General features: G+C 34.8%; 1 protein-coding gene across 1 annotated transcript in view; it reads left to right on the plus strand.

Moving 5' to 3' along the window:
• CUNH8orf34 (chromosome unknown C8orf34 homolog) overlaps positions 1–25,681 on the plus strand; it is a 396,548-nt gene that overhangs the window by 308,801 nt on the left and 62,066 nt on the right. The window contains 1 exon segment of the mRNA XM_039216922.1: positions 1,695–1,771. Within this exon segment, the coding sequence (XP_039072853.1) occupies positions 1,695–1,771 (77 nt within the window).

The raw sequence follows: 25,681 nt of genomic DNA on the forward strand, positions 1-25,681 counted from the left end.
ACATACATGCATCAAAAATCAAACAGAATGACAATACTCTTTAAAACTAACTCACTGAGAAGAACTTGAGAACTCATAGTGTAGTATTTCTAACTTAAAAAAATCCACAAGAGGGTTGGTTTTCTTCTTCTGTACATGAAATTATTTGCTTGGTAATATTGAATAGAACATTTTAATATTATTTAAAGTTAATATTCTACTTACATAATAATTTCAACTCATAAGTGAAACAAAAAGTAGTGAGTGAATATCAAAATTACACTATTATTTGCTCTCACAGTTATGCGGGATACAATTCAGCTTTGCAGGACTTAAATTATACTAATTTATACATTCTAACTTCAACATCTATCTACTGTCACCCTTACAACTGGGTTTTAGTAGATAGAGGTTCAAGTATTCTTCATAAATTAATTAATATTTTTGAACTTAGTGTAATTCTCATCGCCTATCCTGATTTTATCAACAAAAATTTGCTTTTTTTTTAAGCCATTGTTCTGTTTGGAAGGGCAGTATATAACATTTTAAAATTTATCTACAACTGGAGAAAGTATGTCATTCTCCCAAAGTTACTTTTATGTTGGGAACAATTCTGTGTTCTAAAATGAAATCTACATTTATGTCTAGATAAACTAAATGCGTTGGGATGTAGTAATTTTTCTTATTGAACCGAAAACTCTGAATTATTAGAGACAGAGCTCCATGATTCAAAAGCTATGATTATGGATTTGTGCTAAGCTTTCCACGATCTCCCTGTTCTTAGGTGACCATTAAGGGTTTGAAAGATTTAATGCTCTGATTTTTTCCCATAGTGCACATTTTATTCAGCAGACAAAATCTGCCTGCATATGTATGTGAATCTGCAGGAAAGTCTTCTTTAGGGACTCAGATGGCTCTTTCAAATATTAATAAGTATAAGAAATCAATTTTAGAAGTTTCCAGTGATTTAAAATACTCTCCTCTTAACTGATTTTAAAAATTTGAATAGGTTATTAAAACACAACATCTTTCTAATGCTCCACATATCTCTTCTTATTGCAGAATTATTTATAACCCTTAGAAATCCTTGTTGTTATCATTAACTTAACTCAGTAGATATATGGAAAGGCTTGCCATCATTTTATTCATGTATTTGAAAGCCAATACTCACGCAATCCTCAAGGCGAGTCAAGCTAAGTATTTACAAATTCTTGCTTGATACTTAAAATGGAAAACCCACCACCACTTACTAGTATGTGCCTTTCTCCAAACTTTTCATAATTTGCCATCCCATTTAATAGGGAGAACACAAATTGGTGCTTAAACTGTGTAGCCAAAAATAAGGGGGGGTGGGGAAGATAGTTGGTAGATAAAACAAACAAATATAAAATTACCAGACAGAAAATGGACATTAAATAAAAGTTCCAACAATGAGTTGAATCATACACCAAAGAAAGCTCACTCTAACATAACTGCAGCCCTTACACATTTTTTATTTCATTGTGCCATTATAAGCTAGAAATACTTAACATTTTTCATATGTTGTCTTTAAGCAAAATAAATAACATTCTACACTTTATTCTAGCTCACAGACACTACAATTTTCCAACAACCAGTTCAGTCATTTTAATATCTTTCTCATAATAGGTTTATATATCACAGTGTTAGTAAGCAATATGTGACTGTAATATATTCATTCTTTTTGTAAAAAATAGATTCTTTACCAAGGACTGAAGAAGCACTAATGGAAGAGGGTGAAGAATTTGAGAAAGCATCTAAATTAACAGGATCTGTAAGTACATTCATTTACTTATTTTTATTTCCTAAAAATAATGTATATTACTAATAGGAAAATCTAAAAAGAATTGGAAATAATATTCTTTAAATTGAGGAGTATCTTCAAATGTGCATGTGGTATATACCACATAGTCATGATGAGTTCTTGTATCAGTAGGTGGCCAGCTTGATTACAGGTATATAAGTGAGGCTGGACTTGGCTCTTTCAGCAATTGGGGACCAAGATTTGAATGAGTTAGGAAAAACTGCATTTTGCTATTATTAACTGCTGGTTTGTGCACATGAATATTCTAAAAGATTATGAGCTGCCATATTAACCTTCATTAAGTTGAACTATACACATCTTGATAAAAATTAAATGTTTTGCGTATCCTGAATGTTTACATATAACTTAAACCTAACTATTACTGGTCATGAAGTCTTTGTGATAGTTTTACTACACTCTGTCTCTTCAATAGAGTATACTGAGAGAAAACCATTAGTTTAACATTTTTTTTCTTTCATAGTTTATTGTCAAGTTGGTTTCCATATAACACTCAGTGCTCATCCCAACAAGTGCCCTCCTCCATGCCTATCCCCCTTCATACCCTCTTCCCTACTACCTTAACCCCTCAGTTTGTTCTCAGTATTCAGGAGTCTCTCATGGTTTGCCTCCCACCCTCTCCCCAACTATTTTCCCCTTCTCCTCCACCATGGTCCTTCATTAAGTTTCTCCTAGTCCACCTATAAGTGAAAACATGGTATCTGTCTTTCTCTACCTGACTTATTTCTCTCAGCATAACACCCTCAAGTTCCATCCATGTTGCTACACATGGCCAGATTTTATTCTTTCTCATTGCCATGTAGTATTCCATTGTACAGATAAACCACATCTTCTTGATCGATTCATCAGTTGATGGACACTTAGGCTGTTTCCATGATGTTCAGCGTCCCTCATCATCAGGGAAATGCAAATCAAAACCACACTGAGATATCACCTCACACCAGTCAGAGTGGCTAAAATGAACAAATCAGGAGACTGTAGATGCTGGTGAGGATGTGAAGAAATGAGCACCCTCCTACACTGTTGGTGGGAATGTAAACTAGTGCAGCCTCTCTGGAAAACAGTGTGGAGGTTCCTCAAAAAATTAACAGTAGAACTCCCCTAAGACCCAGCAATAGCACTGCTAGGAATTTACCCAAGGGATACAGGAGTACTGATGCATAGGGGCACATGCACCCCAATGTTCATGGCAGCACTTTCAACAATAGCCAAATCAAGATTTTCAATGAAATTTAGTGTTAAAAGAATAAACACATAAAAAATAAAATCTACATGTAAATTCCAAATATAAAGTTTACAAAAGATTTTGAGTTGCTATAAAAATCAGTATGCAGTCTTGCCTCATCTTAAATTTAACATTTAAACTGGGTTTATACACTACAGTATTCTCTGCATTAGCTTGTTGGGGTTGCCAAAACAAAGCACCACAGACTGGGTGGCTTAAACAACAGAAATTTATTCCTTGCAGCTCTGGAGGCAAAAGTCTGAGATCTGAGTCTTAAATTGATTTCTTCTGAGGCATCTCTCCTTACTCTTAACTAATCTCTAGATCTCTAGGTCAGTTAAACTGGTAGCATCTCTCATCTGAGACTTTTTTTCATCCAAAACACAATCTGTTCTTTCAACAAATTCTTACATTGTGTAGTTTTCAAAGATTTCAGTCCCTCTGATGCTTCTCTGAGCATGTTCTTGTTTGCCAAGCTCTGCTGTAAAGTGTTGGTTCTGCCACAACCAAACCCAGGGTTCTGAATAGTGTGTCCACATCAGAAAATGTCATTGGAGATGCAGTGATACAAATACTATTTTGGGATTATAATCTGGAGGTTTTACTAACTTTTTAAAAAGGAACTTTCTGATATTTATAAAATTCAGCTTGATAATCTCATGGTGATAAAAGCATGTCATCATTCAGGTGGTGACAATGTTTCATTCATTACTTTTTGCAAACACTGGTTTTAATCATCTGTGAATTTCACCGAAGTCCATGTACCTCTGTCATATGTAAAATAATACCACTAGATTCTTTTCCTAATCACTTTCTAAAATTAAGATAGATCCTATCCCATAATATTTGGCTTGCTTAGTAATGCCTAATAACCCAAAGGGGTTATTATTACCCAAGTGATTTCAAACTGACTGTGAGGGATTTTTGCTTTCTTTTCATAGTGCTCACATAGTGCTTTCCTAATACAAAAATTTGTTCTAAGCCAATTTAGCTTGTTTTCACTTATCAGCCATTAGACTTTGGATTCTTAAAGATTCTACAATTCTATTTAGTGCCAAAATAACTAATTCTTTTTGGGAAGTATGCGGAATATAAATAATACATGGGTAAATTTATATCAGGAAACTGAACATAGTTTCTGCATGACAGCTGCTTTTATTATGAAGAAAACATGGATTTAAAAAAATCAGATGATAATCTAGAAGCAAATTCCCTAAGTAATATTTTTTTAGATTGTATTTTTGGTAAATCAAAGAGAAAATTGTGGCTTTATCTAAATATTAATGGAGAATTGGAAGGAAAGCGAACTTTTTTCATTATTACCGTAAGAAATGAAAAATACTTCAAAGCAAATTTTGAGTCACATCCTGTAAAAATATAAACATGCCACAAATGTTGAAATCCATCTAGAGTAGTTTCAACACATGCTGTCTTATTTGCTAACTTTCCATGTTGGGTATTGGTTATTAAGTAGGTAAAAGACTCTTGAAAACTGTTTTCCCTAGTGGCTTAACTTGTGTTTAAAATATTTTGTGAATATTTGAATGAGGTAAAGCCAACATTTAGATTTACATTTTTATCCTCCCCCAAATAAACAGGTCATTTTTTTGAAATTTCCCTTTCTTCTTCCTCCTTCTGCATTCTGAAATGTCTCTTAGCACATGTATATGTTATGAAAATTAAAGCTAGATTTGTCAGATAAATCTATTTATTAAAAATGAACCAGCAAAAAGAGAATCTTAGGAAGAAAATGTCAAGAAGCAGATTCTGATTATGGCCTTAAGCTCATAAATAGAGTACATATTTTTTTTAGATCAATGATCCATGGATATTTAATATCAATGATTTTTAAATTTCACAATGTCTATATCTTTCTTAATCTTAAAAATTCAATTTTGGTTTGAAAGTATGAAACACATATATGAACATAATGAGGAGATGAAAAGATAATTTAAAGATACATTTAACATTCAACATCGTACTGACTTTTTTGTCTTTGTAAATCTCTTTTTTATCTTATTCAATTAGTCAATACCGAGCTGCCCATCGTAAGCAGATTCCCATAAGGTTTTATGTAACTAGACATCATTACCTAAAGTAGAAGAAAAATTTTAGAAAGGACTCCTGAGGGAAAGTTTCTCTAAAGTTTTCAGGAGATACTAAAAGTTCTATTTTTAGTACATTTTCCTTGTGAAGAGCTTTATATATTGATGAGTTGTTAAACTAACTAGAATGATAGTAGTAATAATAATAATAATACTGCCACATCTTTCTACAACATTTTTTTTTTTACAAATAGTTTATTGTCAAATTAGTTTCTACATAACACTCAGTGCTCATCCCCAAAGTGCCCTCCTCCATGCCCATCCCCCCCTTCCCCCCACATCCATCAGTCCTCAGTTTTTGTCAGCATTCAAGAGTCTCTCATGGTTTGCCTCTCTCCCTTTCCCCCACCATTTCCGCCCTTCTTCTCCCCCTTGTTCCTCCGTCAAGTTCCTCCTAATCCTCCTATACGTGCACACATATGATATTTGTCCTTCTCTGCCTGACTTATTTCGCTCAGCATAACACCCTCAAGGTCCATCCATGTTGCTACACATGGCCAGATTTCATTGTTTCTCATTGCCATGTAGTATTCCATGGTATAGATAAACCACATCTTCTTGATCCATTCATCTGTTGATGGACACTTAGGCTCTTTCCATGTTTTAGCTATTGTGGAGAGTGCTGCTATGAACATTTTCTACAACATTTTTAACTGTTAAACATTTTTACATAGTATCAATCATCTCTGAATTTTTGCAAGTCCTTATGTACCTAGGCTTGACAACCCTTCAGTGAAATCAGTAGTACTCTACATTTTAGGTGAGTATCCTGATCTGGTCATTTGTCACATGTCACATAGACAGGGCAGAACTAAAACCCATATTTCCCAGTGCTTCGAACTCTCAAGGAATTTGTTGGGTCGGTACAGTTACTAAGTCTCTAGGGTCACTATTAAATAGCACATGTAATATAGAAAAGATAAATATTAGGCCCTTATCAGTCACCAATATCAAAGGTAGAATTATTCATTAGATTAAGTAGATAGTATAAAAGTAGAAGTTTGAGGTACTGGATCATGACAGGTAGATTTTTAATAACATTTATATTTTTTTAGTTTATTTTTTTATTTTGAGAGAGATAGAGAGAGTGTGAGCAGGAGAGGGGTAGAGAGAGTCAGAAAGAGAATCCCAAGCTGATAGCCTGGAGCCCAATGCGAGGCTCAAACTCATGAAACAGATCATGATCTGAGCCGAGTTGGTCACTTAACCAACCAAGCCACCTAGGTGACCCCTGGGTAGATTTTTATGAGAGGAAAGGATCAATAAGTTTGGAACATAAAAGACTAGTTTTGCTTGGGTCCTTAGTTACTGAAGGAGTCTGAAAAACCAGTGCAGCATGATAAGAAGGGGGATCTTAATACTAGAGGGGGACTAAGAAGGAAAGGGAAAGGAAAAATTATAACACGTTTCACAAAACATGACAAATGTAATTCAAAAGTGACACAGGTGATCTTGGAATCATCTGAATTAGAGTTAAACCTTGCTTACTTTTAATTTTGACTAATAATGTCTGTTGGTTAATAAATAAAAAGTTTTGTTTGGTGATGTTGTACAGACAAGTGGATGATGTCTCTCTTTGTCTTTGTCTGTCTCTTTCTCTTTACTGATTCTTTATACTTGCACAAGTAGTAAGGTATAGACTTGGCTGTCTGAAGTTGAAATTCCCATCACTACATTTTCCCAATATCTCATGAATATGAAGTTGAAAAAGAGTATATTTGGGTTTACATGTAAATATGATTCTCTTTTGATAACAACTATAATTGGAAGACATGAAGATAAACACATACATACTTCCAGTAACACATACAACTGAGGTAAAAATTCAGGAAAGAATTTTGGTAGGAAGAACATTGTTCTAAATGAATTTCATTTTACTGGAAAAAAATTAGGTGAATCAGTTTTTGTTATCAACACTTTATTCAGCCAATGAAGTACATAGGTAGGCAAAGAGTTCCACCAGCATTTCTATTCCCCGTCTGATCATTAATTAGTATTGTGGAATCTTCTTTTAATAAATCCTGGTGCCCTTGGGAGTTATGTTAAAAGAAGAATTCCACTAAAATCCTATGACTCTTTGCAATATGTAGTTTGCACAAATACCTTTTATTTCTCTGCTCTAGGAAACGAAAACACTGTTTTCAAGCCAAATAGTGTGTGCCGCATGGAGATGCATTCCTTTTATCCCATTTCTTCTTGCCCAGATCTTTATTTCTTCTCTCATAAGGAATGCCAAAAAGGACATAGACATTTGAAAGATATAAAATTATCATGTAGACTTAACAGGAATTATACTGCTTGCTTTCCAGTATAAACCACAGGTAAGAATATTTAGGGGACTTTTAGACAATTTCATTATGAATTTTGATACTCCTATTTTCTATCTTGTTTCTTACTAATATTCTGCCCTGCACACAGCCCTCCCCTCAGGAAAATTTTGTCTTTTCATTTTCTTCTCAACTTGACATTTTAATGTTTCTAGTAAAACACCTTCCAAATTCTTTTTCATACCCAAGTATAATTTCATGATTAAGCAAATATTGTTACATGTATTTTGGAAGGTTTATAACTCTACGTACATTGATTTAAATGGCTAGTCGATGGAAACCAATGTTGAATGAACTGGCTAATGAACATGTTGCAATTATTTCTCCTATTATGTGTCCAGGGGGGAAAAATAGACACCTAGTAACATTTATGAAATTAAGGCTAAACAAATTTCAACTGTACTCTTGCAAAGTAAAAAAGAAAAGAAATGAATGTTTATTATCATCTCACCAGGTAGCGGTAGTAAGTTTGTGTGGATTTATTCTCTTGAAGGATAATGTTGACAAATTGCTGGCACCTAAGTGTAGGAATGAATTGTCTGCTAAACAACAACAATTAGTACGCATTTTGCTCAACCCCAAAGGTTTGTACCATTTCTTTTTCCTTCTAGCCTGTGGAATTTTGTTTGGCTTTTATCACCCACAGATCTAGGACACCAAAAATACTGCTTAAAATTAAATACTACAGTAGGAAAGTTATCTGACTGCATTATGGAATCTAGTGAGGGTTTTCCATTTCAGGTCTGTTGATTCCTAACACACTGAGGATGGAAATATTTACCTAAATCTATGCAAATATTGTTTTTTAAAAATTTCTATGAATTTTTAAAATGTAACCTCTAAATGTTATATTTGCCTTGGAAAAAATGGCCTAAGGTGATAAAGTATGACATAATCATTGTTAAAACATTGATTGTAGTTTTTGTCATTAATGTCTCTTTACATAATTTCACTGTTTTTCCTTTAGTAAAATTATGAAATTACTTAAGAATCAATTAAATTCTGTATTTTATTTTTGAGATAGTTGGAAGGAAGACTGATCTAACATGCACTAATGTAGAGAAAGAACAGTTGATTTCTAAGCAAATAATACCCAAGAATATGTATGACAGCATGCTATTAATGTCCTGAGCTCCCAAATCTTGATGAGTCCACAATTCTTATAAATATGATGGGCAAAAGAGAACATGCATTTTGGAATTTTCAGTATTTTGAATTTATTGATGATCCTTTTTTTTAGGGTGAGAGTAATTTATAAAGTATCTAGAAATAACTCTAAATGTAACATCTACATAGAAAAAAAGATATAACTTTACTAAAAGATATAAAAGTGACCTAAATATATATATAATATTGAGTGAGAAGATGCTATAAAAATAGCAATTTTCTCAAATTTTTTCACACTAATGCAACTTCAAAATCTCACCTGTAATTTTTATAATTTCATAGGTTCATTCTAAAATGCATAGAGGAAATACAAGGCCCAAATGCCAAAGATGATATTGAGAGAAAAGAATGAGGAGAGTTGACTTGCAACATCAGAATTAACTATTGGTTCAGGAATAGACAAGGGGACCAATGGAACTGAATAGAGAGCCCAAAAGACTCACAACAATATAGAATTTGCTATATGAGAGAGCCGACATTATAAATCAGCAGCCAAAGGGAGGAATAGTCTACAACGATGAGACAACATATATACAGGGAAAAGATGACGCAGTTTAGAAATTTACCATACTTAAATCAAAACCCAGAGAGATTAAAGGCATATTTTTTTATTCTCAAGTTAGATAACTATTGCTAATTCTTTTTTTTATTATTTATTTTTTTCATTTTTTTTCATTTTACTTCATTAATTACAGCACCTTTAGCATACAGTGTAATGTTAGTTTCAGGTGTACAAGTTAGTGGTTTAACACTTCCATTCAATACCCAATACTCATCACAAAAAGTCATATGCTATTTGTCTTTTTCTAACTGACTTATTTTGCTTAGCATTATCCAACTCACTTTTTTAAAAATTTAATTAATTAATTAATTAATTAATTTACAAATAGTTTATTGTCACGTTGGTTTCCATATAACACCCAGTGCTCATCCTCACAAGTGCCCCCCTCCATGCCCATCTCCCCCTTCCCCCCCCACACCCATCAGTCCTTAGTTTGTTCTCAGCATTCAAGAGTCTCTCATGGTTTGCCTATCTCCCTCTCCCCCACCATTTCCCCCCTTCTTCTCCCCCATGGTCCTCCGTTAAGTTCCTAATCCTCCTAATACATGCAAACATATGATATTTGCTAATTCTTTATTAAAATGATTGCCAGCTACTGAAAAATTCATTTTATTGGTATGTAAACAGAATGAAGAGGAAGAAAAGCAGTATGGATTATGTTTGTGTAGTGAGGTAAAAGCCCTATATATACTCTGATTAGGAAATGTGCAGGGCGTGTGCTGAAATGGCCTATTTTGTGTGAAACATATTAAGTTAATATTCAGTCACTTAGTGGAGATGAAAAACAGGAAGATCCCCACAAAGAGGTTTTCCTTTACACGTCATCTTCTTCTTCAACTAAGAAAACTACATAGACTATGGATGCAAACTACTTCCTATGAAAGTTTAAACATCTGTGGGCTTCCTTTCCCTGTGAACCACAGTGATCTTACCAAGGTCTTTTTTTTTTTTACCTATTATAAGAAGTGGTCACATATAAAGTCTGAGACTCGGGAATGTGCTGACTCAAACTGAAAAAATACTATATATTTTGCTATTATGTTGATCTAACATGAGATATATTTTAAAAGCATTAGAAAAAAATTATTTTAGGAATTATGTTTGAAAGGATCTTGACTGTTGGGTCATACTGAATGACCATCCTTTTTTAATACAGTGGACTCTTTTTCTTCTTTTCCAAGCATCACAGATTTTTAAAGAGATTTCCAAATGTTAGTAAAATATGAACATCAATATCAGCATTCAATGTGGAAAATATTTTTCAGCTACAATTTGTTTTAACTTTCTGGCATCTCTGTTACAGTTTTATTTACTTCGAATTTGTTTCTTTTTATTACAAAAATATAATACTATTTATTGTATAAATTTTGGAAAACCCAGTAAAGAATATAACTTAAAATCCAAAAACCATAACATAAAAAGATGAATTATCACATTTAATTTTCCAGTATTGTTAAGCACGTATATGGGTAAACATGTCATATCATAATAGGACTGTAGTCAATGAGCAACTTTACATTCTTCATCTCTTTACATAACATAATGACAATAGTCTCACCTAAAATTCCTTGTAAACCTAATTTTAATAACTGTATATTAGTGTATCCTTACCTGTTTTAAAATTTTTTTAATGTTTATTCATTTTTGAGAGAGAGAGAACGAGAGGGGGAAGACAGAGAGAGAGACACACACAGAATCTGAAGCAAGCTCCAGCACAGAACCTGATGCAGGGCTTGAACTAGTAAACTGTGAAATCATGACCTGAGCCAATCAAGTCAGATGCCTAACAGACTGAGCCCCACAGGCGCCCCTCTCCTTACCGGTTTTAGGTTTTAGTATCAATTAGACCATATGTCTTTATCTTTATAAAGTTTAAGAATTTAATTTTAGTGTCAAACCGTAACACAGAGCTGTTCTATTTAATTTAATGTTAGATTTTTAGGCTGGTTATGCCCAACTAGTTTGTCCCAGGTTGGTGAACTGCTGACAGATATGTTGGGACCCAGGCATTCCAGCCTCCTAGTAACTGTTTTGAGGCCCATTCAGCTGCAAACAGACTATTCCATGCTCCACTGTGTGTTGTACAAGTGTTATTTTCTACGTTTGGTTTGATGTGAAAAGGGCTGAGAAACACTGCTTTGGTTGCTTCTGAGATTTTGGGCTTGGACCTAATGCTTGGGAGACCAACCATGCACAAAACCATCAGTGTGTTCATGTTTTCCTCAGGCTAGATTCTTAAAGGAGTATGAACTATTTCAAGTTCTTGATGCATAACCAGAAAACGTTCACTTGCCATTTTAACTAGAAATCTCCAAAACCCTTACCAGAATTAAATATTCTCATGAATAAACAAAAAATTCACAAAATTAATTTATCATGCTGATAAATGTAAAATGGAACATCTTTGATCCTTAAACGTAGAGATTTCATTTACTAGTAAATTTCTTTGATTACTAATTAATAATTTTTACACATATATGTTAGACCTCATGTGGTTACTATTTTTGTGAATTATTTTTCTTTGCTATTGGCTATATTTCTTTTGGGGTGTTTGTATTCCCATTGACATATTAGTATGTATTAGACATTAAAAATAATGACTTGTTCCACTTTATATTTGTGGTAAATATTTTCAGTAAACTTTTTTGTCTTTTAATGTTTTCATGATAGTTTTTTAAATTATACTGAAGCTATATACTTTTTCTGATTTCTTTCATTCTTTTTAGACATAGCTCTCCATCCCAATATTAGATAAATATTTACCTAAAATTCTTTACATTTCTCCTGAAATTATTTTTAGCAATTTTGAGTTCATTTTGGTGGTTATTGTGAAGCATGGATCTAAGTATATTCTCAGACAACATTTGCTAGTGTCATTTGCTTTTGAGAACCATCCCTTTCTTATTAGTGTAAATTTTTTTTTCTTTTCACTTAACTTATGAGGTATAATAATATCACAACTAATATTTATTTAGTTTTAATTTTTGCCTGGTACTTTATAAATATTATTCCTTATTCTTTGCCTTTAAGTCTTAATTATCATCCGGCTGACAGATGAGGACACTAAAATTTAAGATGTGATAACTTGCCCTGTGTTTCTCAGTTTGTAACACAGCAAGCCAGGATTTTAATTGCCCCAAATCAGTGTCTGCTCACATAACCATTATACCACCTGGGCAGTGGAGAGTTAGACTCAGTTAACTTGTATACTATTTTTGTTTTAGTTATTGTAGCTTTACATGTTTTAATATAAAATAGATAAACCCCTCACTTTCATTCTTCTTTTCCAAAATCAAAGATTGCTTATTCACTTAAAGTTTTATTTATTTCTGAGAGAGAGAGAGAGAGACAACGTGAGCAGGGGAAGGTGAGAAGAGAGGGAGATACAGAATCTGAAGCGGGCTCTAGGCTCTGAGCTGTCAACACAGAGCCCAATGCGGGACTCGAACCCACAAACTGTGAGATCATGACCTAAGCCTAAGTCGGACGCTTAACAGACTGAGCCACCCAGGTGCCCCTCCAAAATCAAAGAATTTAACCATCATACAATAACTAGCTACTCTTTATCACAGCTCTGAAACATGCCTTCTTATACTTTTTTAAAATATAGATTTAGGGTTCTGATCTTTTGAGAGATGCTTGGTGCTTCATTTGCCAGAATATAGGAACTTACCAGTCAGTTTCTGCAGAATATTTAGTTTGCTTATATAAAATGCATTTCACCAATGATTTTTGCTGTTTCTGGAACAAAGCTTAAGTAATTGTTTATAAAAAACTTATAAATTAGAGACAAAATTGATTTCTTGACTTCCAGTTATTTTGTTCAGGATATTGAGACATTTTGATTTGGAAATAACACCAGCTTTTTGGGAAAAAGGGAAGCTGAGTAATTTTCAAATAAATATCTCTCTGTGATGTCACAACTATAAAAAGGTATTTGTATTTCTTAGGAATCATGAGTCAGATGGCTGTATTTATTTTATTTAAATCTGAACTTGTCATTTTCTTTTTAAGTTTTATGCCTTTCAACATTTATCAAGTAAATATTTGCATTTCAAAAGTAATATAGCACACGTGTCATAAAAGGGAATTTCTAGAAAGATTGCTTAATCAAACAAGAAATATAAAGGGTTTATTGCTGAAGGAGACAAACTTTAAATGATGTCAAGAAAACATAATCAAGAATTAACAGACATCTTTAATTGGAAACCACAAAAGTTGAGAAATATCCATGTAGAGTCTACTCTTCAAGAAGGGACAAAATATCCCAGACTGGAGGGACTGAAGGCCAAGGACAAAGAAATGACAGTGGACAGATCTTAGACATACAAGTCATTTATCTCTGTCAGGAACACCATTCTTTTCCATTTGTGTTTCCTTCCTATGGTTCCACCACTTGAGATCAACTTGGGACAAATCAATAATATTTTGGTGGATTTGCCTCACTAGATTGTATTTCTGGTGGATCATATGACGCATGAACACTTCCCGATTCCAATTTTCGCAGTCTTTTCCATGCTCAACATAACTTCCACCTCCAAATCTCTTCTCTTTTCATTTCTTTCCTCTGAACAACCACTCTTGTCCTTAGTAGAAATTTCTTGCTACAGAATGCCACCACTGTTTCTCCCATTCTAATCTAGGAAGCTGGCAACTATTCTAGATCCCACTGGTTGCTTTGATCCTAGGTCAGGGAAGTCACATTCACCATCTTAACATCTCTGCACTACTCTGTGTGAATTTATTTGTCCACATGAAAGTCCATCCCAAGAATTCTCCTCTGGCAGTTAGTGGATTACAAACCTTTGAGGAGGCCAGGTCTTTCTACCTGAGATTCACTGCTATAGATATTGACAGTTATGTAGAAGGGAAACTGTCTGAGAAAGGCTACCAACTCTTTTAGACTGTCTTTCCTTAAGAGCAGGGACTCTGGCAATAATTTCAGATTTATTTACATTAGCTTATTTAAAATTGTATAGGAGTGCCTGGATGATTCAATCAGTTAAGCGTCCAACTATTGATTTAAGCTCAAGTCATGCTTTCACAATTGTGAGATTGAGACTTGTGTAAGGCTCTGTACTGGGTGTGGAGCCTGCTTAAGATTCTCTCTCCATCTCCCTCTTTCCTTTCCCTGCTTTCGCTCTCTCTCAAAAAAAAAAAAAATGTTAGAATTGTATAACCACTGTGGGAAGTAAATTTATCTCCATTTTTAAAATTTTTTTTTTTTTATTTCTAGGAGAGAGAGAGACAAACAGCGTGAGCAGGGGAGGGTCAGAGAGAGAGGGAATCACAGACTCTGAAACAGGCTCCAGGCTCTGAGCTGGCAGTCAGCACAGAGCCCGACGCGGGGCTTGAACCCACGAACCGCGAGATCATGACCTAAGCGAAAGTCGGACGCTTAACCGACTAAGCCACCCAGGCGCCCCAATTTATCTCCATTTTTAGATGGAGACACTAAGTCCTAGGAGAAGGTATAAAACTACCACTAATGGTGAAAGTATGATTAGAACCACCTATAGACTAAATGTTAGTGTCCTCTCAAAATTTATATGTGTAAACCTATTCCTCTAATCCTGTGTGGATGATTATTGGAGGTGAAGGCTTTGGAAGGTATTAGGTCATAGAGTGGAGACTTCATGAATAAGATTAGTGCCTTTATGAAAAAGACTCCAGAGAGTTCTCTTGCCCATTCTACCCTATGAGGACATTACAAGAAGACAGCCATCTAGGAGCCAGGACATGGGCTCTCACCACACAACACAAAGAATCCGCATGTACCTTGATCTTGGACTTATCAGTCTCCAGAACTATGAGAGGTAAATTTCGATTTATAAGCCTCCTAATCTATGATATTTTATTAAGGCAGGCTAAACAGACTGAGACAGGACCTAAGAGTGGGTGACTGTGGCACTGCTGGGATTTAAGTCATTTCTTTCCACCTGTTTTTGGAGGCCAAGGAGCATGCATTAGTGCTTTGGAGAGCAACATTCTGGCCCCATCTTCTCTTTAGTGAGAACAGTTCCAGTATTATCTGCTTTATACATAAAGCTTTGGTGTAACATTTGTTTTGAAAGTGTGAATTGTCCTGCTATAAACAAACTTTGAAAATTACTGTTTAGATTATTCAGAAGCATGAGTATTTATTTTCTTGTAGGGCACTAACATTAATATCGAGCTATTCCTTTTACATCACATGAATGTTTTGTCTTTCTTTTTTTTTTATATTTTTATTTATTTCTAGGAGAGAGAGAGACAGACAGCGTGAGCAGGGGAGGGTCAGAGAGAGAGGGAGACACAGACTCTGAAATAGGCTCCAGGCTCTGAGCTGGCAGTCAGCACAGAGCCCGACGCGGGGCTCGAACTCAGGAACCGTGAGATCATGACCTAAGCGAAAGTCGGACACTTAACCGACTAAGCCACCCAGGCACCCCGAATGTTTTGTCTTTCTTGTTAAACACTTTTGAGGGCTTAAGAATTGAGAGAATTATAAAAGCTATTTCTTTACAAGGAAATTCATATTAGAGATTTTGAATGCTTTTAAAGTCCTGGAAAACTCATGTTGGGTTTGGTCAAGTAGCAATTGAACACATTCAATTATATTAAGCAAAAAGGTATTAAACCTTTTTAAGACTGATAAAATTAGATATGGGGAAGTTATCATTTCTTATTCTTTGAATTATTTACAAGTATGTCTGATGAATTCAGTCCTCATAGAGTTAATTATTTGACTGCACCTTTGAATCAATCCCCAACTTGAGGGAAAGAAAAGAAGTAAAACCACATAAATTCAGTAAATCATGAAAAAATGAAAATGGTCAGAATTCATGAGGAAGTGTTTTATACTGAGAGACTGACCCTCACCAATCCTATCACTTTCATTTTTAATGGACATTAAATTTTAACTATCTTACTCCTGATCCAAATTTTTAAACTACCAAATTTCCACTTTACTCTCTTTTTGTGATACTGCTTATTTACTCAAATTTTGTCCATGGGGGCTTTTTCTACAGAGTGGTTAGTTCGTGACCATAGATTCAACAACAGCTCTGTAGCATTTAGGAAAACCTCCTTATTCCGCTGTTGACTGGTTTCCTGCTAGACAACAGAATACTGATGTTCTTCATTTCTTAGACTAGGGACTTTTTCATACATCTGTTGACATAAAAGGAAAGCAAAGAAACTTTCTAAATCCTCTTTTATGTATTGGAGATTCAAGCATAACATATTCATTTTATCTGTGGTTTTTCAGTCTTTGCTCAGCCATGATGTGCAAATGTCAAATAAATAGTTGACTTTTGATGTGTTTTCACACAGTCAGTAAAGGAAACTGTAACAAGGCAAACTTTGTCTTTCCACATCTCTGTAGCTGGATTTAAAAAATCAGTAACTAACATTTGTATGTTTATAAAATGCCTTTATATTATTCCAGTAATCTGGGAAGTAAGCAGTGTTGTTATCCCCATTTTAAAGATGTGAAAAGAAGCTCGGAGAGAATAATTGCCCCAACTCACATAAAACTAGAATTTTTTTTTGGCTTATCCAGAATGTCTTTTATAATTTTAGCAAATAGATGGCAGTGTAGCTTGCAAAATTACCAACCAAATTATTTGACCAGTATTTGATAGGAGTCCAGAGATTCCCATGATATGGATTCTGAGAGATTATCAGCATTATAGTATTTTTACCAATAATATAATAAAGTAGAAAGTAAGATTTCTATGATGATGAGTCATATTTATCTAAAGATATTCAGCACCTAGCAAAGTACCAAGAGAAGGAGATGCTCAATTAATGGTTGTTGGATTAACTGAAGGAAGAAAAACCACTCTGTGAATACTTGGGTGTTTTTTTATTCATTAGCCACCTTTTCCAAAGATCTGATGTCCTAAATAGAATATAATGTTGTGCTAGAACTCCTTATACTCCTCATTACAATTCCTTTAACCACATGTAAAGCCACAGTTCTTCTGTCTTGGGTACCTTCCAATTTGACAAAGCATGTTGCTTGGGCTGTGGGTTATAAGATGCTGTGAGTCTGAATAATTTCCATTTTGTGGCCTTTAATCTCTTTTGAAATTTCTACTTTTATCTAAGTAGGTAACAGTACCTCCTGGTCAGATTTGATTATGATGGGATATTGTTACTATCATTGTGGGTATTATGTCAGCATAACTTTAAGCAATGGAGTTGTGCTCAGGGTGGCATTAGAGACCAGGAGGTCCCAGTACCTTCAAGACATGCCCTTTCTTCTAAAATGGGCTTGGAAAGTGCTCCCTAAGCAGAACATCCTTAAAACTATCTTGCTTTTGAGCTCTTATCTTATAGAAAAATAATGTCCAATATCTTCAATCTCTTTACTTATTGGTGCTTCCATATTCTGTCCTTAGCAGAAACATACTACAGCGATCCCTGACTTAACATGGTTCAACTTACATTTTTCTGTTGTTTTCTTTTTGATTTTATGATGGTGCAAGAGTATTCTACATTCAGTAGAAACTGTACTTCGTGGGGCGCCTGGGTGGCTTAGTCGGTTAAGCATCCGACTTTCGCTTAGGTCATGATCTTGCGGTTCGTGGGTTCGAGCCCCACGTCGAGCTCTGTGCTGACTGCCAGCTCAGAGCCTGAAGCCTGTTTCAGTCTGTGACTCCCTCTCTCTCTGACCCTCCCCTGCTCACGCTGTCTCTCTCTCTCTCCTAGAAATAAATAAAACAATAAAAAAATTAAAAAAAAAAAAAGAAACTGTACTTCGTATTTTGATTTTTGATCTTTTCCTGGACTGGCAGTATATGGCATGATACGGTATGGTATAGCAGCCGCAGCTCCCAGTCAGCCACATAATCATGAGGGTAAGTGACCAGTACACCTAAAACCATTCTGTACCTGTACAACCATTCTGTTGTTGTTCACTTTTGGACAGAATTCAATAAATTACATGAAATACTCAATGCTTTACTATAAAATAAGGTTTGTGTTAGATGATTTTGCCCAATTGTAAGCTAAAATAAGTGTTCTGAGCATGTTTAAGGTAGGCTAAGCTAAGTTATGATGTTTGGTAGTATAGGTGTATTAAATGAATTTTTTACTTAGGATATCTTCAACTTAGTATAGATTTATTGGGATATAACACCACTGTAAGTCAAGGAGGATCTATACTTTCCCAGGCATTTCTTCATTATTCATGCTTTTATGCAAATACCCAGTATTCTGTTATACCAGTTATAAAAGGCAATATTGTGTTTATCCTGGTTCTCCATTCCAAGTTACTAACCATTTGTTTTCAACTCTAAATAACAGTTCTGCTTCTGAGGTTTATATTGTCTGATACAATGTCAATTTACTGCTCACATTACTCATTGAGGACTTTGATATTTATCATAACCAATCTATCCAACATGCTATCCTCAAAATTATTTTACATTCTGTTCTTCAATAGCTTCCATCTAATATCTTGGCAGATCAGCCTTCATTTTACTTGGTCTTTTTACGGAAATTGGTATAGTTGACTACAACCTTTTTGTTCTTAAATTCCCTGCTTCTTTTGTTTGCTGAGATACTATTCTCTCCTGATTACCAAGGCTTTGACCATCTATCTCAGTCTTCCTTGCTAGGTTTATTCCTCTGCCCCCAAAAGTTTGGTTTTTACCAGTACTACTTCTTGTCTCCATTGTTTTCTCTTCTCATCTTGTACATTCTCTCCAAGTAATGTCATTCATACCCACGACTTCTTTTGGCTTTAAATCTAGTTCTCTCTTCTGGATCTGTCCCTAAGATTCAGAGTTATATATACCAAACCAAACCAAACCAAACTAAACCAAACACCACCACTACCACAAAAAGAAGAAAACAACACAAACCTATTCACCAGAGGCCGTATTGAAATTTCAATCTTAAAACAGTAAAACTAAAATCCTTAAACTGAACTTGTTTTGACTTAATCCAGAATCCTCACCATCTCTCAGCCAAGCAATTTTGAAAAATTATATTTATGTCTTCAGTAGTTTACTCCATCAATCTATCCACTCAAAAATAGGGGCTTTTTCTGAAATAAAAATCTGATCATGTTACCATTCCTGGTAAGATAACATTCAAACTTGTTATTGGTTTGGTCTACATGATTCTCAGTAATCTGTTCCAGCTCTCTTGCCACCTTGTATCCTATCCTTGGAAACACAGATGCTAGTTTCAGGTTTAATTATAATCTGTATTCCCACTTCATGGAAACCTTGCTTAGCCTCTTTCTCACTTCTTTTATTAAAACTTTTTTTTAACTTTTAAATTTTTGTGTATTTTTGAGAGAGAGAGATGGAGCACAAGTGAGGGAGGGACAGAGAAAGGAGACACAGAATCTCAAATAGGTTCCAGGTTCTGCTGTCAGCACAGAGCCCAACATGGGGGTTGAACCCACAAACCGTGAGATCATGACCTGGACCGAAGTTGAATGCTTAACCAACTGAGCCACCCAGGTGCCCCTAAAATTTTTTTTCATGTTTATTTATTTTTGAGACAGAGAGAGAGAGAGAGAGCGCACACACACATACACACACACACACACACATACACACACACACACAGGGGAAGGGCAGAGAGGGAGACAGAATCCTAAGCAGCTCGAGCCTCTAAGCTGTCAGCACAGAGCTGGCAAAGGGTTTAAACCCAGGAACTGGGAGATCATGACCTGAGCCAAAGTCGGGCACCTAACCAACTGAGCCACGCAGGCACCTGGGCTTTTTTTCGCTTCTTGAATCGCCATGAAATCCCTGTCTTCTATTAGTGTTAAGTGTTCCAAAAATCGTTTCTTGACTCCCCTTGCTTATTTCCTGTGTCCCATTTGCTGCTGCTTTCCTATGTCCATCTCAATCTCATGTGCTCTAGTTCTTTAAGGAATTGTATTAACCTATTTGTCTAAGTCTATTAGATTCTAACCATCTGAGGTTACAAAGTGGTCTTACTTATCTTTATCCCAAGATGTAAGTATGCAGACAGAGGAATGAATGAATGAATGAATGAATGAATGAATGAATGAATAGTTTCACTTTGGGCCTCTGGAAATAAAAATTGGTTATTTTTTTGTTTACTAATGACTTGATGCAATGTGTAGCTTTGTGTTGCAGTTGCTCTCAGACTGTTCTGAGTACAGACAAACTCAAAATGATAGTCATTCAGTCAGAACTGGAAAAAGAAGACAAAAAAACAAGTCCATAATTCCCAGCATAAATACTGGTTTTAAAAAAATTAGTCAATCAATAATTCAAACAATAAATAATTGTCTGATCATTGTGCTTAGTGCTGTAGAGAACACACAAGCATATTGAATATAATTTGTATTCTTAAATGTATCATCTAGTCATATGCATTAAGGCATTCACTAGAAATCAGACTAAAATTTTATGTAGAAAATAATAAAAATTGCAATAAGAACTGACTTTTATTGATTTCCCTCAATATTCCAGTTGCTATGCTCAGTGTTCTCACACATGACATACAATTTTTTCAACAAATTAGTTACAAATTATCTCTGTTTCATTAATGAATAAATTAATTAAAGGTTAATTAGACTTACTCAAGGACGCAACTTATAAATGGTCCAGTGATAATTCAAACCAGGTGATGTGGTTCCCAAGCTTTCTGTAGCCCAATAGCATCTCTGTTTAAGGGTACAAATCAAGGAGTAAGACACTTATTACTACAAAACACTAAAGTAGGCTTAAAAGCCCAATAAAGAACTCTTGAATGGAATAATATTTGAGGGAAGTCTTAAATGCTGGGCGGATTTTTCTGCATTATGAGAAGGGGTAAAACACAGTAGAAGAGAGAGGGAGATGAAGAAATTTTGAAGCTTAGAATAGGTAGTCTTTTTGCAAGGGCCACAGAAGCCTGTAATGTTGTAGCAGACTATTATTATTATTATTATTATTATTATTTTATTATTATTTTGAATAGTAAAAATAATGATGGATTCTGGGTCCTGAATACTAGGTTGAGGGCGGTATAGATCTCTGGATACTCCTGAGCTTGTTTTATTTATTTTGGAATAGTAGAAAGAATTACCTGTTGGCTACTTAATATGGTTAAATTAGAATGGAGAACATTATAGAGATGACAAGGGCACCAATTGGAGTCTTTGTATATCTTGAGTATGATGATGAATTTCGGAACCCAGAATAACAATGAATAGCAAGGAGGAATAGCACATTTTTTTACCTTGCACTTTCCTCTATGCACTGTTTTTACTTTAGGTGATATAATTTATGTATCACAAAAATTCAACCATTTCAAGGATACAAGTCAATGACTTTTTATTAAATATTATGAGTTGTATAACCATCATCATAATTTGGTTTTAAGACATTATCATCACCCCAGTGAGATAACTCATGCTCCATTTACACTTAATCCAATTTCCACTCCCAGTCCCAGCAACCAGTAATCAATCAACTTTCTGTCTCCATAGATTTGCCTATTCTGGACATTTTGTATAAATGGAAATATACAGCATGTGGTCTTTTGTGTCTGGCCTCTTTCACTTAACATAATGTTTTTGAAATTCACCTGTGTAGTAATATGATCAGTAAATTCATTCTTTTTTTACTGATGAATAGTGGTATTTCGTTGCTAGATATGCCACATTTTGATTATCCTTTCATGAGTTGATAGACATTTGAGGTGAGTTTCTAGTATTGGACTATTATTAATATGCTGCTATGAAAAGTCAGATGCGAATCTTTTTGTGAATATGTTTACACTCTTTGTGGGAGATTCACATGAGTGGGAGTTGCTCCTTTGTATGGCAAGTTTATATTTAACTTCTAAAATTTTGCCTTGCAATTTTTTAAGGGCACAAAATTAAAACTGTAAAACATAGAATTACCATATGGCCTAGCAAGTCCCCTCATAGGCCTATATCCCCCAGATTGAAAACAAGTGCTCAGAGAAAAACCTTTATGACTGTTTATAGCAGCACTATTCACAATAATGAAAAAGTGTAAGTAAAATAAATAGAAAAAAAACCCAACCTCTATCAACTAACAATAGATAAACAAAATGTAGTACATCTACACAATAGAATATAATTAAGCCCTAAAAAAGTGGTGTTCTGATATATGCTACAACATGGAAGAACATTGAAAATATTACACGAAGTAAAAGAAGACAGACACAAAAGTTTACATATTGTCCCACTTATATGAAATATCTAGAACAGACAAATTCATAGAGATAGAAAGCAGATAAGAGGTTCTCAGGGACTGAGAGGAGAGGAGAAAGGGGAGTCATTGCTTAATGGGTTTGGGGTTCACTTTTGGGGAGATGAAAAAACTTCTGTAATTACATAATGGTAATGGCTGGACAGCACTGTGAATGTACTTGACTTCACTGATTCATACATTTTAAAATAGTTAAAATAGTAAATATTATGCTACTTTACCACAATAAAAAAGATCAAATATTTGTATGACCCACCAACTGAAAAATTTTAAATGCACATGAATAAATTGACTAGCTTTTGGTACACTGCTCTGGAGAATCAGAAAGCTAAGGGAAATTGTTCTTTCTTCCAAGCAATTAATCATTGTCATTATCATCATAGCTCACTTCTTCAGTGTCTACTATGTCCATACATTGGTCTCACAGCTTTACAGACATTATCTTTAATTTTCATAATATTCCAAATAAGCTGGCATTATTTCCAATTTTCAAGATTAGGAAATAGAAACTCTAAGAGGTTAACATACTCACAGTCACAGAGTTAGTAAATGCTGGATGTGTGAATCAAGAGACATTCTCTTTTACTCTAAAGATTTTGGATTTTATGCTATATTTCATTTTTTCAAAATTGTTTGAGGGGCGCCTGGGTGTCTCAGTTGGTTAAGAGTTCAACTTCGGCTCAGATCATAATCTCACCATTTGTGCGTTCGAGCCCTGTGTCAGTTCTGTGCTGACAGCTAGCTCAGAGCCTGGAGCCTGCTTCAGATTCTGTGTCTCCCTCTCTCTGACCCTCCCCTACTCACACTGTCTCTCTCTCTCTCAGAAATAAATAAAAAAAAATTTAAAACAAAATTGTTTGAGTATGTCCTAGCTGGAAAACATCATGCACAAAAGAATGGTAAAACAAAACATTATTATTGAAGAAGGCAGAAGACCTGAAAAGGGACTCTATTATTGGAAGGCTCAGTGGTTTAGGAAATTCACATTATATTTAATGCTAGTGGACCCCTGGGTAAACTGGAACAATGACCATAATTTATCCCACATTGTAACATGACAGTTCCTAACTCAATATATGCTTACTATGAGCTGATTTCAAATATTCTGGCTTGCTTCCAAGAAGAACACAGAGCTTATCATTTCAATTACATGGCATTTCAGGCAGAACCATGTCCTAATATTGGACTGAGGGATTAGAGCTGACTGCCAGGACAGCAACACGGTTCAGGAAAGAATTATTATTTTTAGATCACTTTGAGGACCAAGTGGACCAGCTTACCCATGTGCTTGAAAACATCACAAAGGCTAAAGGGCTTAATACTTAATAGAAAAAGTTGGTTATGTGAAGTGGTGTACAGGATCTCAATGGAAAGTTAAAAGGGCCACACTCAACATCGTATTGATGACTGTTAGTTAAGATTTATTTGACTTAAAGATTTAACCAATAGTTACTAGAAAAATATGAGATGATTTTGAGAAATATCTGGTATACTATAGCTTGAACAGATAAAATATAACAATTAGAAGTGATATATGAATTATTTTATTCCGGCATTGCTTTCTGAAATCATTAGTAAAACCTAATAATTGGTTTGAATTGGACTGAAATCTTAAAAATATAAAATTTAATATCTGTGAATTAAAAAATAAATTATATTACAAATAATTTGTCAAAATCTCTTGTATAAATTTAGATATATGCCCACAATGCCATGAACTTCCTTCGAATCACAAGGTGAAGAGGCTAAGGTTCCTTATGTTTTAGTTTAATTGCAGTCCCAGCTTCATAGGCTCAGTGTGTAGGGAAGATCTTAACAGCAATTCCATTCTCAAACATTGATGTTGAGGTTTTCCAATCTTACCTCAACTTTTCCAGGTTACAGGAAACTAAGTCCTCAGGATGAAAAACATATCTCTGTTAAACCTATTGGAGAGCTCTTTATTATTTAGAGTGATCAAAATTTGATCCCTTTGACTTCCCACACATGGTTTGTGTTGATGTCCCATTAAACTCAATTTCATTCCCTTTGAATTCTATGAAAGAGTCCCTCCTTAAAACCTCTCTGTTTCTTTGGCAAGGCTTATAACTGTAAGTTCATTCCCTATCACCTAGGGTGTACTCTTCCTTTCACCAGATTGTTAGAAGTAGCACTTTGAGCAGCATGCTGGAGCTGGCTCTCAGTGACTTCCTGGAGCTGGTAGTGCTGTCCTTTCCGGACTCTGTTCAATGCCATCTCATTGGCAGCCTGATCTCAGTGCTGAGGGAATATTTACATCACAGAAATCAGGAAGTGCTGCATAATAAGAGCCTTAGTTTTTCCCCTAGAGAAGTAGTTGTTAAACTTTTACTATCTATCACATCACTGATATGAAGAATCCAGGTGAAAATACAGAATGAGTGAAATAAGTCAGTCAGAAAAAGACATACATCATGTGATTTCACTCATAGTGTGGAATTTAAGAAACAAAACAAATGAACAGATTAAAAAAGAGACAAATAAAAAACAGACTCGTAAATACAGAAAACAAATGTGGTTGTGGGGGTGCAGGTGGGTGGGAAGATGGGTAAAATAGTTTAGAGTACACTTATCTTGATGGACAATGAGTAATGTATTACTGAATCACTAATCTAAACATCTGAAACTAATATAACACTGTATGTTAATTATACTTGGATAAATATAAGTAAGTAAGTAAATAAATAAAGCAAGCTTGAGAACACACACACACACACACGAAGAGAATCCAGGTGAGAAATATAGAGAAGGATGTCGTAAAAATGGAGAGGTCACTTCTTTTGAGTATCACTGGCAAACTTCATGGGAACTACACAGTGGGGGCTTCAGGCATGCCTCCCAGGAACTTATACCCTTATAGAGACTTCCACAAAGTTGTGTATACAATTGTGATTAGAATTTCCAAATTTAGAACGGGAAATTGTCTCCCATTCTTATGTAAAATAGCAGTGCAATGTCATACTCTCTGGATCAAAGACAGAGTGGTTGAATTAGAAAATGTTCCTTAATTTTAACATTATGTGGTATGTTTAGACCAGCATTTCTCTTTAGTTAGCTCTTGAAATGTAGTGTTTTCGTAATGTTTTGGGTTTTTTTGAACATCAGGAAAGTCCCCATTAATTTGTAGGTAGTTCTTTTTGAGAATAGTATGGATCCAATTTCCTTCCAATCCACTGGAGAATGTTGATGTTTTAAAATGATAGTATCTTGTGAAGTTCTGTACTGCTGCACATTATTTTGTTCTTGAAGTAATACT

The sequence above is a fragment of the Hyaena hyaena genome, unplaced genomic scaffold (genome assembly GCF_003009895.1).
Source record: "Hyaena hyaena isolate Hyena2069 unplaced genomic scaffold, ASM300989v1 scaffold_660, whole genome shotgun sequence".
NCBI classification, from domain to species: domain Eukaryota; kingdom Metazoa; phylum Chordata; class Mammalia; order Carnivora; family Hyaenidae; genus Hyaena; species Hyaena hyaena.